The sequence below is a fragment of the Aegilops tauschii genome, chromosome 3, assembly GCF_002575655.3.
Source record: "Aegilops tauschii subsp. strangulata cultivar AL8/78 chromosome 3, Aet v6.0, whole genome shotgun sequence".
NCBI lineage: Eukaryota > Viridiplantae > Streptophyta > Magnoliopsida > Poales > Poaceae > Aegilops > Aegilops tauschii.
This window is the reverse complement of record NC_053037.3, coordinates 309135060-309152644: the sequence shown is the minus strand read 5'-3', so window position 1 is coordinate 309152644 and position 17585 is coordinate 309135060. Positions and strand designations below refer to the sequence as shown.

Below are 17585 nucleotides of genomic sequence, written 5' to 3'. Positions count from 1 at the left end.
TCCCCTTGATAGAGAAGTAATATTTCCCAATCCCTATTTTATCAATCAAGAAAAACCGAGTAAAAATTAAGGCTGTCTAAGTGTTGCGTGATACTCAGCAACGTATGGGTGGAGGGCAAGGTAGCTTTGATTCTGCTGGCAAGTAGGAAGTCGCAATGCTTGCGCCGACCTAGGGTAGGCCGATGCATCAACTGGAGAGTAGTATGTCCAACGCACGGACGGTACAACAACTTCACTTTCACTAGTCTAAAGACTTGGACCATGTTGTGTGGGGCTAGTAGTTTTGGTGCACGGTTCCTTTCCCTAAGATAAAGCAGCAGCGATGGGGCCACGAGCCATCGATCTTCCAGACGGTCCCTCTGACCGCTCTACGTGTTCCCTCCCCACCAATAAAGCGCTGCACACTGGACGCACTCCCATTGGTCCAAAATCCTCACCCCCACTCTACCCACCCGACCACCGCCACCTTTACCCGCAGCAACATCACACGCAAAACCTCGAACTTCGCCCCACAGACATGTGGACCTCATAGCTCGGTCAGGCCCACGTCTCAGTGAGGTGCGCGTGCTTGTACTTGTGGCCGAAGCGAATCACGCCTTTTGCGCTCTCTTGCGTTCTACGGATGGGGCAGCAAGCAAGGGACACGTCGCGCTAGCGCTAGTACAAATCTCTTCTCTTACTGGCTAGTCTGGTACTCATAGCAGATATTTAATCCGCTTGCGTGCCACGGCAGCCATGGCGAGCGCGCCCAATGGGGTCACGGCCTTTCACGTGCTGCCGCTGCCCGTCGGGGGCCAGGTGGTGTCGCGAGACCAATCATAGCCCGCGCCCACTCGCGACACCTGTGCTCCCTGACGCGTGTCCCTTGCGCGTCCTTGTATAAAACCAACCTGATTGCCGCCGTGGTCTACTCGCACCGCGCCGAGAAAGTAGCACTCAGTGTAGCTGAGACTAGTCGCTGCTGTTCTGTTCTGCTTCCACCGAGGCGCGTGGTGTATGATGGAGAGGAAGGGAGGGTGCTGCTTGGCGCCGAGGTACGCAGCCGGGGCCGCCCAGGCACAGGCAGGCCAGGGGTGGCACATGGGAAGGGCCATGCTGAAGTTTAGGCCCATCGCGCCAAAGCCGGCGGCGATGGCGCCTGCGCCGATGCCGGCCGTGCCGGCTGGGAAGGGGAAGCGGAAGGCGGTTGCAGGGGGTACTGGGAGGAGGGGACGGAAGCACAAGAAGCCAGCCACTGTGGCTGCACCGACGACGCAAAAGTTGGACTACGTGCAGGACAAGCCTTTGTCCTCGCCGTCCTCCTCCTCGTCGGGGATGACGTCCGTCGACTCGTCGCCTCCTCCACCCCTGCCTGCAACCCTGCCGCTCATGCCTGTGCTGCCGGCAGAGGAGGGGTTCGGTGGGGCGGCGCCGGTGGCGAATCTGGCGCCTGCCCACGTTGCCGGACTGGTCCTGCCGCCGCAGGCCTTGAGGCAAGTGGTGTCCTGGGTGACGGTTGAAGACGTTACAGGCATCTGGCGCGACGGCGAGGAGCCGTACGCTGCGGCCTGCGGCGGCGACGAGGGCCCAACGTTCGTGTCCGACCAGTGCGGCCGCGTCACCTGGACAAACGTGGCTTTCAACCGGGCAGTGTCCGGTAGGGAGGGCGCCGACGCTGCCATGGCCCCGTCGGCGGCTGCTTCCGAGGTGCGGGTGGTGCTCGCCGCCAAGGATGGCGCCCCCGTGCCGGCGTGGGGCTCCTGTGCCGGTTTCACCTGTCGGGTGCACGTCCCGTACGCATGCCCTCGCCGAGGTTCCCTCGTGGCCCCGTGCGACGTGTGGCGGCTAGACGCTGGCGGCTACCTCTGGCGGCTCGACCTTCAGGCCACCCTCAGCCTCTCCCTCGGCGGCTTCATTTGACTGCGTAACTGCGTACGCATTCCTTGTACGGAGACGTATGAACCAATCAAAATCATGTGTTAGTCTGCGCTATGATTATGATATTAATTTAGCAGTCATGATTCATGACCAGATTTGGTATACTCTTATTATGAACTGAACTAGAGTAATTTAAGAAGAGGGGTAGAGATGCAAGTGCAAAAGGATATCTTTCTAACAATGGTAGGGTCCCGAGGACTCATATGGAAGCATATCCCTTGACATACTGCAGGTGCCATTAGTCACCGATATGTCGGTCCAGGGATCCTTGTAGCCAAGCTACAAGAGAGCATGGTTTCTGTTTTGAATCGAAAGTGATTTATCCTTTGTCAATGGTTACAGAGAGTATATATATTTCCTGGAGAGACGCGACGATCCCGAAAAGATGCATCGGTTCCAGGAGGACGGGAGAGAGGCGACGGTTGCAACGGACACAGGCGTCCGTACCGGTGCAACTCGTTCGATGGGCAAGGGGAGATTTCCCTTAATTACAGATTATAGTTTAATCTTAACACTCCCCCTAATTTACGCTTGACCATGTAGAATCATCTTCACGATTGTCCGGGAAGCTCTATCATCTCAAAAGATTCTCCTTCAAAAGTTCTTCATAAAATCTTTGATGAGATTCTGAAACATATACTCACAAAGAAAGATAGCATAATGTGATGTCATTAAAATAAGGATATCTCAAGAAGAGACTCCCCCTGACACCTGCAAGTCCCTAAGTCTTCGCATACCAATTCCATGAACACATTTCTGGAATGTAGAATTTGGTAGAGACTTGGTAAATAAATCAGCAAGGTTGTCGCATGATTTGACTTGTAGAATGCTTATTTCCCCGCTTTTCTGAAGATTATGGGGGAAAAACCATTTAGGAGAAATATGCTTGGTGATATTACTCTTGATGTATCCTGTTTGCATCTGCGCAACACATGCCGCATTATCTTCATAGATAATGGTAGGCGATTCTATCGAACCCATTCCACATGACTGTTGTATGTGGTTTATCATTCTGCGAAGCCATACACATTCACATGTTGCTTCAAATAATGAAATTATTTCAGAATGATTGGTAGATGTTGCCACCAGAGTCTGTTTCGAAGACTTCCATGATATAGCAGTGCCACCATGTAGGAACACGAAGCCGGTCTGAGATCTAGCATTATGGGGATCAGACAAATAACCGGCATCTGCATATCCAATCATATCAGAGTCCTGATTTTTCTGGAACTGAAAAAATAGGCCAAGATCCTTTGTGCCTTGGAGATATCGAAAGATATTCTTCACTCCAGACCAATGACGTTTGGTGGGAGCTGCGCTATGTCTAGCAAGTAGATTCACTGCAAATGCAATATCAGGTCTTGTGCAATTTGCAAGATACATAAGCGCCCCAACAGCACTAAGGTATGGAACTTCAGGTCCCAACACCTCTTCTCCATCATCCCTTGGTCTGAACGGATCTTTCTCTATGTCTAGAGATCGAACCACCATGGGAGTTTTAGATGGATAGGATTTGTCCATATTGAATTTCTCCAATATTTTCTGGATATAGGCAGATTGGTGTACCATGATTCCTGAGGGAAGATGCTCAAGTTGAATACCTAAGCAAAATTTGGTTTTACCCAAATCCTTCATCTCAAATTCCATCTTTAGGTGATTGCGTGCTTCATCAATGTCTGGTGTGCTGCCGATGATGTTGAGATCGTCAACATACACAGAAATGATGCAAAATCCTGTAGATGACTTCTTGATGAAAACACATGGGCAATCAGCACTATTGGAGTAACCTTTCTGAAGAAGGAACTCACTGAGTCGGTTGTACCACATCCGTCCTGACTGCCTTAAGCCATATAATGACTTATTCAGCTTTACACAATACATGTTGCGTTTTGCATTTTTATTCGGGACAGAGATTCCATCAGGAACCTTCATATATATGTTCGAATCTAGTGACCCATAAAGATATGCGGTCACGACGTCCATCAACTGCATAGATAGACGATTTTGCACTGCCAAGGATATAAGATATCGGAAAGTGGTTGCACTCATTACTGGAGAATATGTTTCAGTGAAATCAATGCCGGGTTTTTGCGTGAAACCTTGTGCTACGAGCCTTGCTTTATATCTCACCACCTCATTGTTCTCGTTCCGTTTCTGGAGAAAAACCCATTTGAATCCCACAGGGAAAACACTGGAAGGTGTGGGTATTGCTTCAGTGAATACCTTTCTTTTGTTAAGCGAGGCAATTTCTGCTTGGATTGCATCCTTCCATTTAGGCCAGTCGGAGCGCTTTTGGCACTCAACGATAGACCTTGGATCATGATCAGTGAGAAGGGTATCTGCAATCTTTTCAGCAAAATATATGTCGACAGTCGTAGTCTTACGGTCAAATGATTCTCCAGAATCAACATAGTTGATGGAAATTTCCTGCACCCCTAGTGACTCTTCGTGATTTCCCAATACGATCGAGTCTGGGTGTTCCGATGTCCCAGTCAGTTTGTGCATACTGGAACTGGGTTGTGGAGGTTGCCCTTCCACTGGGTGTATACTACCCATCAGGTGTTTGTCAACGTTGAGTTGACCTGCATTTACTAACTTCGAGGTTTTTCTCCTTGATTTCCTTTGCTGCTTGCTAGAAGCATGCTCCGGGTCAGAGGCCGTACTACTCCCCCTCTTTTTAGGAATAGGGAGTTGAGTGGTTTTTATTGGTACCTCCACTCTTTCTGGCGCGTTTCTGGCCGGGTTTAAGGATTTTGTAACACCTTTCAAATCAGTAAATGAATCTGGCAGATTATTTGCAAGATGTTGCAAATTAATGATCTTTTGAACTTGAAGTTCGGTCTCTTGGGTACGTGGATCAGAGGATGAAATGGAATGAGCATTCCAATCAATTTCCGGGCATTCTTTCTGGTACTTGAAATCTCCCCCTAATGCCGGAAAATGTTCCTCATAAAATATGCAATCAGCGTGACGGGCTGTGAACAGATCCCCAGTCAGGGGTTCCAGGTACTTAATAATCGACGGCGATTTGTACCCCACATAGATCCTCAACTTCCTGTGTGGGCCCATAGATGTCCGCTGTGGTGGTGAGATCGGGATGTATGCAGCACATCTGAACTTACGCAAATGGGAGATGCTTGGAGGATTTCCACGTACCAATTCCAGAGGGGAAGAACTGTGATATGCAGTTGGCCTCAATTGTATCAAGTCAGCAGGGTGTAAAACAGCGTGACCCCAACAAGAGGTTGGCAAGTTGCAATTCGTCAACAAAGGTCTTGCAATGAGTTTGATCCTCTTAATCAACGCTTCAGCCAAACCATTTTGTGTATGGACATATGGAACAGAGTGCTGAACTTCAATCCCCAAAGCCATGCAATAATCATTGAAAGCACGTGAGGAGAATTCTGCAGCATTGTCCATTCAAATTGATTTAATCCGACTTTCAGGATAATGGGCTTGCAACTTAATGACTTGCCTCATTATCTTGGCAAATGCATGGTTTCGTGTGGATAGAAGACACACATGTGACCATCGTGTAGATGCGTCAATCAGAACCATGAAATACTGGAAAGGTCCAGATAATGGCTGAATGGGACCACAAATGTCTCCTTGAATACGTTCAAGGAACTGAAGTGGTTCAGCTTGTATTTTGAGGTGTGAGGGCCTCAAAATTAGCTTTCCCGTGGCACAAGATGTGCACACAAAATCAGAAGATTGAGGAAATTTCGACTCAAGCAAATTATGACCAATGGAATTGCTAGTAATTTTTCTCATCATCCCTATTCCAGGATGGCCTAGGCGATCATGCCAGGTTTGGAATGCGTTAACATTCTGAAAAATTACTTTGTATGCAACATGTTCCACGGGTTTGATGTACGTATAGTACAAACCAGACGATAGAGAAGGAATTTTCTCATGTACCTTTTTGCCATATCCGTCATCTTTAGTAAAGAGTAGATACTCCTCTTTGTTGTCTTCATGGGTTTCAATATGAAAACCATTTTTACGGATATCTCGATAACTGATCAGGGTACGTGCAGAATCGGGATATAGTAAAGCATCCTCAATTGTCACATATGTACCACTTGGGAGGGTGAATATGGCACGTCCAGTACCAACAATCACAGTATCGCGTCCAGCGATAGTTAGAATATCTCCATTCGTCTTTTTCAGAGTTTGGAAATATTTCATCTCCCTCAGTATGGAGTTTGTGGCACCACTGTCCACAAGGCATAATTCCTCTTCCATCGGATTGTCCCCGTAGAAAACTATATAAAACAAAGAATTTTCAATAAGAAAACCTCATAGTAATATATAGAATACAATCTTTATTATATCAAATGTGTTGATACAATACAATATAAAGACAACAACAAACTTATGTTCTTATTACAATCATCACAAATGGACATAATTAAGTAGATCACTAGGAGATTGAGGGACTAGTCGAAGTCGCCAAACACGTTGTTTGCGGTGTACTCAATCAACGTGTTCTCCATTTCAGCAGTAGCCTCAGGCAGATAAGGAACCACGGCGTTGCTCGGTCCAGGAGGAACATCGTGCGAACCACCAGCTCCTTTTGCGCTATCCGGATGAAGGTTGAAGTTGGCTTCAAACCTTTTCCCTTGAGGTGCTTTGCGTCCCTGAGATTGCTGGTACAACATAACCAGATGCTTGGGCATTGTGCACTTTTCAGTAGAATGCGTGGAGCATCCACACTTGTTGCAAAGCTTAGATTTATCAAGCCTGGGCTTTGAAGTGCCTTTTCCCTTGCCTGGGTATCTAGATCTCCTGTTCCCATTGCGCTTTCGCTTATGCTCGAAATTGGATTGTTTACCCCGAGGGGTACCATTGAACTTCTGTCTATTTGCAACATTCAGATGGACTTCAGGTAAAGGTTGTGCCCCAACTGGGCGCTGAGAGCCATTCTTAGCAAGTAGCTCATCATGCTTTTCAGCCTGAAGTAACATGTGAATAAGCTCGGAATAGACAGTGTAGTTACGAGCACGGTATTGTTGTTGGAGGATCCTATCTGAAGGGAGCATAGTAGACAAAGTTTTCTCTATCTTCTCGCCCTCAGTAGGTTCCTTCTCACAAAAGCGCAGTTTGGAACATATCTTATGAACAGCATGATTGTACTCACCGATGGATTTGAAATCCTGAAGACGGAGATGAGTCCAATCATGGAGTGCTTCGGGCAGGACTACTGCCTTCTGCTGTTCATACCTCGTTTTGAGGGCCAGAAACAAAGTACTAGGAGATTCCTCCTGTAAATACTCAGACTTGAGATCTGGATGAATATGGTGCCTTATGATGAATAAGGCAACATAGTTCTGCTGTTCTGTCAGCGGCGTGGCCCCATCCGGGAGAGGAGTCTCCGGGGGTTGTATTGCACGCGCTATCCCACGGGACGCAAGATTGATCTTGATGTCCATAGCCCATGTAGGGTAATTGTGGCCATTGAGGGCAAGCTCCTCAAACTCTTTGGCAGTCATCTTTGCCGGCAGCGAGTACTTCCTCTCTTCTCCTTTCTCTGTTGCCTTTCGCTCTCGCTGGCTGTTCTACGTGCGTGATAACGTGTTTTGAATCGAAAGTGATTTATCCTTTGTCAATGGTTACAGAGAGTATATATATCCCCTGGAGAGACGCGACGATCCCGAAGAGATGCATCGGTTCCAGGAGGACGGGAGAGAGGCGACGGTTGCAACGGACACAGGTGTCCGTACCGGTGCAACTCGTTCGATGGGCAAGGGGAGATTTCCCTTAATTATAGATTATAGTTTAATCTTAACAGTTTCATTCTCTCAAAAGGCGCATCTAACTTGGCCTTTTTATAACCCAATCGCTGTCCGGTGCGCGCGCGCTATGAGACGCGATGCAGCGGCCGCACCACGACCGTCCATCTCGCGCGTCCCGCATAGACACGTGGCCTGGTGGACCGACCAGGTGGGCGGTGGGTTTTGTTGAGATCTTTTCGAAATTTTGGGAGACGCGCCGCTCATCTATCCTGCCGTTTCCCCTTCCCCACCTCACACTCTCCCGGCGAGGAGCCAAATCACACACGAAATCCCTAGCTTCGCCGCGAGCGCGGGCGGCGAGAGGGCCGGTGACGAGTTCAATTCAACGAGCGCGGCGATGGCCCGGCGAAGGACCCCGTAGCAGTTCGCCGGGGCGAGGGCGGCGCGCGCGTGCCGTACAAGGAAGAGAAGGTAGCGGTGAAGGGGGGAGAGGGTGGAGCTGGTGGTTCGGCGCGAGGCGGCGACGACCACCCCGAGAGCGAGATCCTGCTTTGCTTCGACGACCTAGGTGAGTTCATCCCACGTTTCCCCCCTCGCGCACACATCTCATGGCTGCTGGGGGTTCGTCGTCATCAACGACCGCAGGGGGGGGGGGGGGGGGGGGAGGAGCAAGGGCAGATCAACGGAGATGCTCCCGAGGAGGAGGGAGAGAGGGGAGGGATTTTTCTGCGAGGAGGCGAGGGCCGGGCGAGGGGTACTAGTGGAGGTGGAGCAGCGGGGAGTCGCCGGAGTGCGTGCGCAGGGAGGGTGGGTGTGGTTTCGGCTCAGCTCAGGTGCGGCGCCCGAGGCTCAAGCGAGGAGGGGTAGGGAGGTGGCACGGGTGAGATGAGGAAGGAGAGGCGCTCAACCTGACACAATTTTTCAGTAGGCAATTTTTTGGCAGCGCATGTGTGGTTCAGTATGCAATTTTTTGTGGTTCATTATGCAATATATCTGTATTTCAGTAGGCAGTACTGTAGTATAAGGTACTATGGGTTGTGGTCAGCATGTTTTCCCAGCAATGAAAACACTATAACATATGTGTTCAGCATTTTTGTGTTCAAGGGCAATAGTACTGATGAACGGGGGGCAACAGTACTGATGTACTGGGGCAAAAGTAATGTCGAACAAAGGGGCAAAAGTGAATTTCATACTGATGTAGGACATTATTGTGGTTTCTATATGCAATTAGACATAGATCAGTATGCAATAAACACTGTGTTTTAGTAGGGGAATCAGAATAGATAATAGGCAATTTTGTGTGTTTTTTTGTAGGAATCAAATATGAGATGAGTAGGCAAAAATGTAGTCAGTTTCTTCTAACTCATTTTCTTACCTTTTCAAATGCAGGCAAGGCAACAACAGAATTTTCTTTTTTCATCAGCAGCCGTACGACAGATTTAAAAAAATGGAGGATTCCACGGATGAACAGAATGGCGAGGTACCTGCCCACTCCCCACTGAACATTTTTTTCAAAATGACTTTCGGCAGAGAATCAGAGAGAATCATCCTTTTTTTCTTTGTGTTTTGATGTCGCTTTAAACAGGGAGCTGCAAGAGTAATACAAGGCCATAGGCGTCCTAGGAAGAAGCAAGTTCAGGAAGGTAGAAACAGAGCATCGCCAGCAAGGCTAGTAAAGTTAAACAAGAGCTTGGACCAACGGCAGAAGGATCTGATAGAAACTTACCATCTGGGAGGCATACTGAAGATCGAAGCAACAACAATGCCCGCAGACCTCAGCAGGTGGGTAATGCATATCTACGACCCAGATAGCGAGTGCATCGTAGAAAACATTATACATGCCAATCGAAGAAAACTCATGTTGAAATATGTAGTATATATCCCTTGTGTAAACTCGCAAGGCTTGCTTCTCGATTGGGAACAGGGACCAAAGCCTTGGCTCAAGCTCATCTGTTCGGTAATCATTACCCCCTTCTTTCACCAAGATCTTGTCATTTATCTTCTCATATTGCTTTATAAAGTTGAGCACAGAATTTTGCAGGTTCACGTACCTTTTTAGGACAGCATCGAAGCCTTCGCTCGATTACAAAACATAATGGATACTAGGGATCAAGCCCTAACAAAACTAACTTGATTACAAGATGAATCTCATTCAACCCATCATCGTCTAGCAAGCCTACGAAGAGATTACTCATTCCCGGCGGTGAGCATCATGAAATTGATGATGAAGGATGGTTGATGATGACAAAGACGGAAGTTCCTCTTCTTCGGAGCCCCGAACGGAGTCCAGATGTGGCCTCCCGATGAAGAACAGGAGGTGCCGGCGGCTTCGTATCGTAAAACGCGATGAAACTTTCTCTTCGATATTTTTCTCTGAAAATAGGAATTATATGATCGAGATTAGCGTCAGCGGAGCCTCGTAGGCCCCACTACCCAGGAGGGCGGGCCAGAGGGGGTGGCTCGCCCTGGTGCCTAGTGGGCAGCTGCCCCCTTCAGTATTTTTCATTTACTCCAAAATAATTCTTCAGAAAGTTCCATCCAATTTCGAGAACTTTTATTTCTGTATAAAAACAACACCATGGTAGTTCTGCTGAAAACAGTGTCAATCTAGGTTAGTTTCATTCAGACCATGCAAATTAGAGTCCAAAACAAGAGCAAAAGCGTTAGGAAAAGTATATACGACGGAGACGTATTAACTCCCCCAAGCTTAACTCTTTGCTTGTCCTCAAGCAATTCAGTTGATAAACTAAAAGTGATAAAGAAAAACTTTTACGAACTCTTTTGTTTTTGTGTTCATATATATGCTTAAATAGCACCCAGGTTTTCAGCAAAGATCATAACTAAGCATGTGAACGGTAAATATTATAAATTATATTCACTTATATCAATGGCATAATCAACTAGCGAGCAGTAATAAAATATTTCAAATGCCAACACTTTGTCAGAACAATCATGATATAATATGACAATAATGGTATATCGCTAGCCCTTTTTGAGATCACAAAACATAAATGCAGAGCACCTCCAAAGTTCAAGCAGCGACTGAACATTGTAATTCATGATAGAAGAGATCCAGTCATGATGCACGCAACATTAACTATACACAATGCATAAGGATGACAATAGTGCTCTCAAGACTGGTGCTTATTTGAGAAGGTGATGACTCAACATAAAAGTAAAATAACATAAAAATAAACAGATAGGCCCTTCGCAGAGGGAAGTATGGATTTGCAGAGATGCCAGAGCTCAAAGCTTAAATCAAAGATAAATATAATTTTGGGAGGTACACCTTTCCCGTCAACATTACGACCAAGAATTTTCAATATCTTCCATGCTAAATAAATTAGTGGCGGTTTCAAAGCAGTAAAAGTAAAGTCCCCCCCCCCCCACCAACAAACACAAGCCATGCCTAGCCGAATCCTTGGGTGCCCATCATACCAACAAAAGTTGGGGGGGGGGTGTTTAATTATTCATGATTTTTGATCATGGGACTGGGCATCCCGATTACCGGCCCCTCTCATGCAAGGACAAGTGAATAAACACTCATCATGAGAATAACCCGTTTAGCATGGAAGATACTGACCACCCCATCGTTCTACGAGCGGTACAGGCACATAAAATAGATGTTCATTTGAATTTTTAAAGGTGACACATGCAAATTTACTTAGAACAGCAGAGTACTACCGTATATATGTAGATGTGGACTCATCTGGAACAAATTTAACTTATGGATTTGGATGCACAAGCAGTATTCCCGCTTAGTACAGACGAAGGCTAGCAATAGGTTGAGAAGCGACCAACTAGAGAGCGAAAAAAGGTCATGAACATGCATTGTGAATAATTAACATTGATCACTAGCATGAGTAGGATATAAACACCATGAACATAAATATTGTGGAGGCTATGTTGGTTTTGAATCGACTACATGTGTGAACATGTGCCTAGTCAAGCCACTCGAAACATTCAGAGGAGGATACCATATCATCATACTACATCACAACCATTTTAATGCATGTTGACATCTAAGATAAATCATTATCCACTCCTAGCTACTTAAGCATGTCATGAGCAACTATAATCTCTAATTGTCATCATAAACATATTTTGTCACAATATGTTGAATCATGGATAGTGAGTTAAACATATTTACAAAAAACAAGTTTAGTTCATACACGCCTTTCCTGGTCATAGTCACTTCATCAAATATCGTCATTATAGCCTTTCACTTGCACGACCGAATGATATGAAAATAATAATAGTGCAAGAGTGCCGTGGACTAAGCTAGAATCTGCAAACATTTTATTCAAAGGAGAAGACAAAATAATATGGCCTCTTTGTTGGATCAACAATAATGCATATGAGAACCATTCAATATTTTCATCATGGTCTTCTCCTTGGTATGACTCAACAAAAGAAAAGAATTTCAGAGAATCACCGATACGTCTCCAACGTATCTATAATTTATGAAGTATTCATGTTGTTATATTATCATTCTTGGATATTCTACAATCATTTTATAGCAACTTTATATCATTTTTTTGGGACTAACCTATTGACATAGAGCCCGGTGCCAGTTGCTGTTTTTTGCTTGTTTTTTACATCACAGAAAATCAATACCAAACGGAGTCCAAACGTAAAGAAACTTTTTGGAGATTTTTTATGGACCAGAACACCCAGGATGGGCCAGAGAAGTACCATAGGGGTGCCCCGAGGGCAGGTGGGTTTTGCCCACCTCGGTGGCCTCCCGCACAGCCTCTTCGCCCTACAAATTCCCAAATATTCCAAAAACCATCGCGGAGACCCTAGATCAGAAGTTCTACCGCCGCAAGCCTCTGTAGCCACGAGAAACCAATCTAGACCCCGTCCCGACACTCCACCGGAGGGGGAAATAATCACCGGTGGCCATGTTCATTATCCTGGCGGCCACCATGATGAGGAGGGAGTAGTCCACCCTCGGGGCTGAGGGTTTGTACCAGTAGCTTTGTGTTTAATCTCTCTCTCTCTCTCTCTCTCGTGTTTTTGAGATGGCACGATCTTGATGTATCGCGGGCTTTGCTAATATAGTTGGATCATATGGTGTTTTCCCCTCTCTATCTTGTTGTGATTAATTGAGTTTTTCCTTTGAGATTTCGTTTTATTGGATCGAATACTTTCATGGATTTGAGAACACTTTATGTATGTCTTGCTATGAATACCCGTGGTGACAATGGGGTATCGTATTGATTCACTTGATATATGTTTTGGCACTCAACTCACGGATTCTCGAGGTGACATTGGGGTAATCTATGATAGGGGTTGATGCATGTTCTTGTCTTTGTTTCTTCGGTAGAAATCTTGGGGCACTCTTTGAGGTTCTTTGTGTTAGATTGAGTATTATGATTATGAAATTATTTGGTGTTATTTTAGTACGAACTCTTGGATTGATCGATCGGAAAGAATAGCTTCAAGGTGGTTTCGTATCCTACAAACTATTTCTTCTTATGTTCTCCGCTAGATAGGAACTTTGGAGTGATTCTTCATCGCACTTTGAGGGATGGTTACGTGATCCAATTATATTAGCATTGTGGAGAGATTACACTAGCGAAAGTACGAACCCTAGGCCTCATTTTCAAGCAGTGTAATACCGTTTGTGCCCCGTTTTATCAATTGCTACCTTTCTGTTTTTATTTACTCAGATTATAAAAATATATTTTATCACCATCTCTTCGCCTAACTAGTGCACCTATATAATTTTTCATTGTATTGGGTGTGTTGGGGACACAAGAGACTCCTTGTTATTTGGTTACAGGGTTGTTTGAGAGAGACCATCTTCATCCTATGTCTCCCACAGATTGATAAACCTTAGGTCATCCACTTGAGGGAAAATTGCTACTGTCCTACAAAACTCTGCGCTTGGAGGCACAACATGAGTCTACAAGAATAAATTTGTGTAGTAGACATCAAACACACTGAAATATTTTTAGAGTTTTTAGTTTTTTCTTGAAGAAAGCAAATTAACATAGGAAAACAAAAACCGAAAAAACTATTTACACGGGAAACCTCCCAACAAGCAAAAGAAGAACAAGAAATCCTTTTGGGTTTTCTTTTAATACTAAAACTAATTAAACTAAAAAGAAAAACCAAAAGTAAGCGAGAAATGTTTTTGGATTTTCTCAAAGTTTTTCAAACACACAAGAAGAAAGCGAGAAAAAGGAGAAAAAATACAATGAAATAGGATGGACACCGACAACTGGAAAGAAATGTGTGAACATGAATGTAATATAAGTGGGAAATACATACTCCCCCAAGCTTAGGCTTTCGCCTAGCTTGGTGATCACCATTCGTAGTAGTTGTCTGGTCCCATGTGAAAATGCTGAGGTGGTGGCACCTGAGCGTCCCACTCATGGGGCTCCTCCTCTGCTGCTGCCTGTGTGTTCCGGTAGGCGATGATATCCTCTGGTAGGATGGTGTATCCGTTCCTGGCATGAGAGTCAAACAAAGCAAGTGTAGGCAACAGAATAATATCACGAGTATTCTCACTAAAAACCAAGTTATACTGAATGTGTTGCGGAGGCACAGGAGCATCAATAAAGTGATGGGCCTCCATCGCCTAGTGATCTAAATAAACTCTGGGCAATAGATAATCATGTTGGTGTAACTGAACGTTAATACGTCTCGCTAAGTGAGTGGCATAAATGCCTCATGAATCTTACCCTTAGTTCTATCATTGTGCAGGCGACGTGCAATGATAGCCCCTAATTTATAGGTGTGGTCATTATGAAGTTCACGGCATAAAATGGCGAGGTCAGGGGCACTGAGTATACTGCCTTTTTCTCTAATAATCAAGCATTTCGTTATGAAAAGAGCAAAGTAATGCACAAAAGGAAATTGCAAACTAGTGGCCGCGGCTTTCGATCCAACCCTTTCCTCTCCCACAGTTAAAATACTGAGGAAACCCTCAAACTCTGCCGGTCTAGGCTCTCTTAATTCCACATGAGAGGGAATTAAACATATCTCACAAAATTCAGTAAGCGGTATCTGACGGGTTTCAGAGTATAAATTAAACCGCACCGTAGGAGGTTCAAGCCTATTCAAGAAATGAAAGTTTTGCACAAAGGAATTTGTAAGGATGTGGTGTTGGTCACACTCATGTGCGAGGAAGTTGGTCAATCCAGCATTTGCAATGAATTGCACGAATTCTTGGTGGAATTCGGCTTCGTCCATGAAGGCAATGTGCAGGCATTCGCATGGCCGGACCTCTGTCCAACGCGGAGTGTTGATGTCACCATATGATGATTTACCGGTGACTCCCTTGTCATTTCTTTTAGACGAACTCCTTCGAAAGAAATCGATCTCCCTAAGAACGAATTTATGAAATTTTGGGTCACAAAAATGATATCAATAAAACTTCACAAGATTGATAGCAACTACTCATATGGATGCCTAGAGGCTATATCAAGCATTCAAACTACTTGGAACTCGAAGAATTCAACATGCAAGCTCATTTATAAGAACACCAAGAGTAGCTAATTACTCAATATATAAACCAGTATAACAAAAACTAATTGGAGCAATGGAGGAGTCACATACCAAGTAGTAGTCCCCCACAATAGTTTTGGAAACGGAGCTCTATGCAATTGTCGGATCACGGGTTCCGGAAAAACCCTCAAGGTTCGACCACTAGGGTGCGCGCGAAGATTTCCTCCCTACCGATCCACGCCCTAGCTCACTAAGATCTCGCGGACGAACTCGCAACACAAAAGACACAATATTTATACTGGTTCGGGCCACCGTTGTGGTGTAATACCCTACTCCAGTGTGGTGGTGGTGGATTGCCTCTTGGGCTGATGGTGAACAGTACAAGGGAAAGAACAGCCTCCTGAGGTTGAGGTGTTCTTGTGCTTGACGAACTTGTGTGGGTGAGATGCCTCTCAATCCGCCCCCTACGGTGGTGGCTAGCTCTACTTATATAGGCCCAGGTCCTCTCCCCAAATATTGAGCGGGAAGGGAGCCAATAACGGCCAATTTGAAAGGGGACAACTAGTACAGCTTATCCTGACAAAAGCGGTCTTCACCCGCGAAAGGCTCTGGTGGTGACGCCGTCTTGGGCTCCATGGTGACCTCTGTCTTGCCGTCCCACTGGTCTTGGTCTCGTTGCACCGATATGGAAACCTTTGCTTGATGCCTCGGTACTCTGCGCCTGCGCTTGCCTCCTTAGCACCAAAGAGGAAAACAGGACACTGCGCGCGTTGGCGCCCTCCTGGAGCCCGCCTGATCTTGATCGTCATGGCTCACGTCACGAGAGCCTCGCGAGGTTTGGCCTGCCTTGATTTCTCCGCTCCTCGCGAGGCAGCCTGGTGAGGCCGCTCCTGAGGAGGTCTTGCATCGTCCGCCCCGCGAGGCTTGGCCCCTCGCGAGGGTCTTGAATGTCTCGTTGAAGAAGATGGGTCGTACAGGCCTGCTAGCATAGCCACGCCGTGGGCTGCAGGCAGGCAAGTCTGGGGACCCCCGTTCCCAGAACGCCGATAGTAGCCCCCGGGCCCAAGGCGCGCTTGGGCTTGGCTTCGAGGAGAAGCCAAAGGTCAAGCGCGGAGCGCCGCGGGCCCCAAAAGCCTGCGGCCTTGGTCGACACGTGGCGGTTGATTGGACGTGGGCGTCTTCGCTTCCCCACGTTGCCTCGGCAACTGCTCGACTTGACAAAAGGCTGGCGCAGACAGCGCTTGCCTTCACTGTTCCCTTTCGCCTGGCCTCAGATCCCCTTTCTCGCTCCTCGCTGCCGAAGCCTCCAGATCTGCTCCAATCTTGCTCCGCATCTACGACCAATGGCGCCGCGCAAGGTCAAGTCCTCCTCGGCTCCGACTTGGTACGCGCCTGCTCTCGATGCGCCCAACGTCTCGGAGAAGAGCCTCGCCTCCACGTGCTTGCTGACGGCGGGGGAGAGCAATGAATGGGGGAAGACGGAGCTCCGTCTTGCCTCCGACGTGCCGGAGCCTGAGGGAAGCACCTTCTTCCCCTTCTTCACGAGCAGCATCACCGCCAGGTTGGTTCCTCCCTTCTTCGATTTCTTTTATGAGGTCCTCGACCACTACGGGCTGCAGGCGTTGCATCTCCATCCCAACTCTATCCTCCTCATGTCCATCTTCGCCTACTATTGCGAGGCGTATCTTGGCGTGATGCCGTCCGTGGCTCTTCTGCGCCACTTCTTCTTTCTTTGCGTCAGCGAGGGACACGTCTCCGGGTGCGCCAATTTCATCGCATCCGGCAAGGCCAACTTGATCTCGAACACCGGGAAGAGGGTCGACAACATCCGGGCCAAATGGGTCATGATGGATGCCAAGTGCGCCCATCCGCACTTGGCATTGCCGACGGAGGCGCCCCAGCCTAACAAGGGGTGGCCTCGTGCGGAGCTCACTGATGAGCGGGCGTCGTCGGTGTTGGAGCAGATGATGACCGACTTGAAGCCGGGCAACACGAAGGCGGCCAAAGTGACAGGGGCCATGCTCCTGAGGGAATTCCTGACGCTGCGCGTTGCTCCACTTCAGGCGCGCGCGCGCCCCTTGTGGAGGCTTGGAGATGTAGGAGACATGGTTCGCCTGAGGCCGGAGGCCCTTCCTGACGATGAGCTGACTGCTGTCCTGCGGCTCCTGGTTGGGGACAACCAGGAGTACCCGCCGAGCGCCTTCACTCCTTTCTTCCATCGCAAGGACTGGGAGCCAATCGTGGCCTCCAAGCCGACCTTTGATGCGCGCGGGCTGGTGCCGCCCATGCCCTCTGGAGGCCCTGCGGCGGCGAAGCCGGTGGAGCTGTCTTCTGACGAGTCTCGCGGGAGGGAGGAAGAGGAGGTGGACTCGGAGGCGACCCCCGAGGAATTGGGGGAGACTTCTCCCTTGAGCAAGGCCGACATCCTCCGCGCCCTGCCAGACGACGCCGAGATCGACGCTCGCCAGGGGG

The 17585-nt window shown here is 47.4% G+C and overlaps 2 protein-coding genes and 1 long non-coding RNA gene across 3 annotated transcripts; 2 read left to right on the top strand and 1 right to left on the bottom strand.

Moving 5' to 3' along the window:
- The first annotated feature begins 896 nt into the window (after window positions 1-896).
- LOC109738534 (uncharacterized) lies at window positions 897-2086 on the top strand. The gene has a single exon (XM_020297632.4). It carries the CDS (start codon window positions 997-999, stop codon window positions 1897-1899), a length of 903 nt encoding a protein of 300 aa, XP_020153221.1. The 5' UTR covers window positions 897-996; the 3' UTR covers window positions 1900-2086.
- A 4273-nt stretch (window positions 2087-6359) lies between these two features.
- LOC109738536 (uncharacterized) lies at window positions 6360-7412 on the bottom strand. Its single transcript, XM_020297634.1, has one exon. It carries the CDS (start codon window positions 7410-7412, stop codon window positions 6360-6362), a length of 1053 nt encoding a protein of 350 aa, XP_020153223.1.
- Window positions 7413-7951: 539 nt separating this feature from the next.
- Window positions 7952-9496, top strand: LOC109738535 (uncharacterized). The gene is made up of 3 exons (XR_002226836.4): window positions 7952-8223; window positions 9045-9135; window positions 9241-9496. It is a non-coding gene; the product is annotated as an uncharacterized lncRNA (long non-coding RNA).
- The last annotated feature ends 8089 nt before the right edge of the window (window positions 9497-17585 follow it).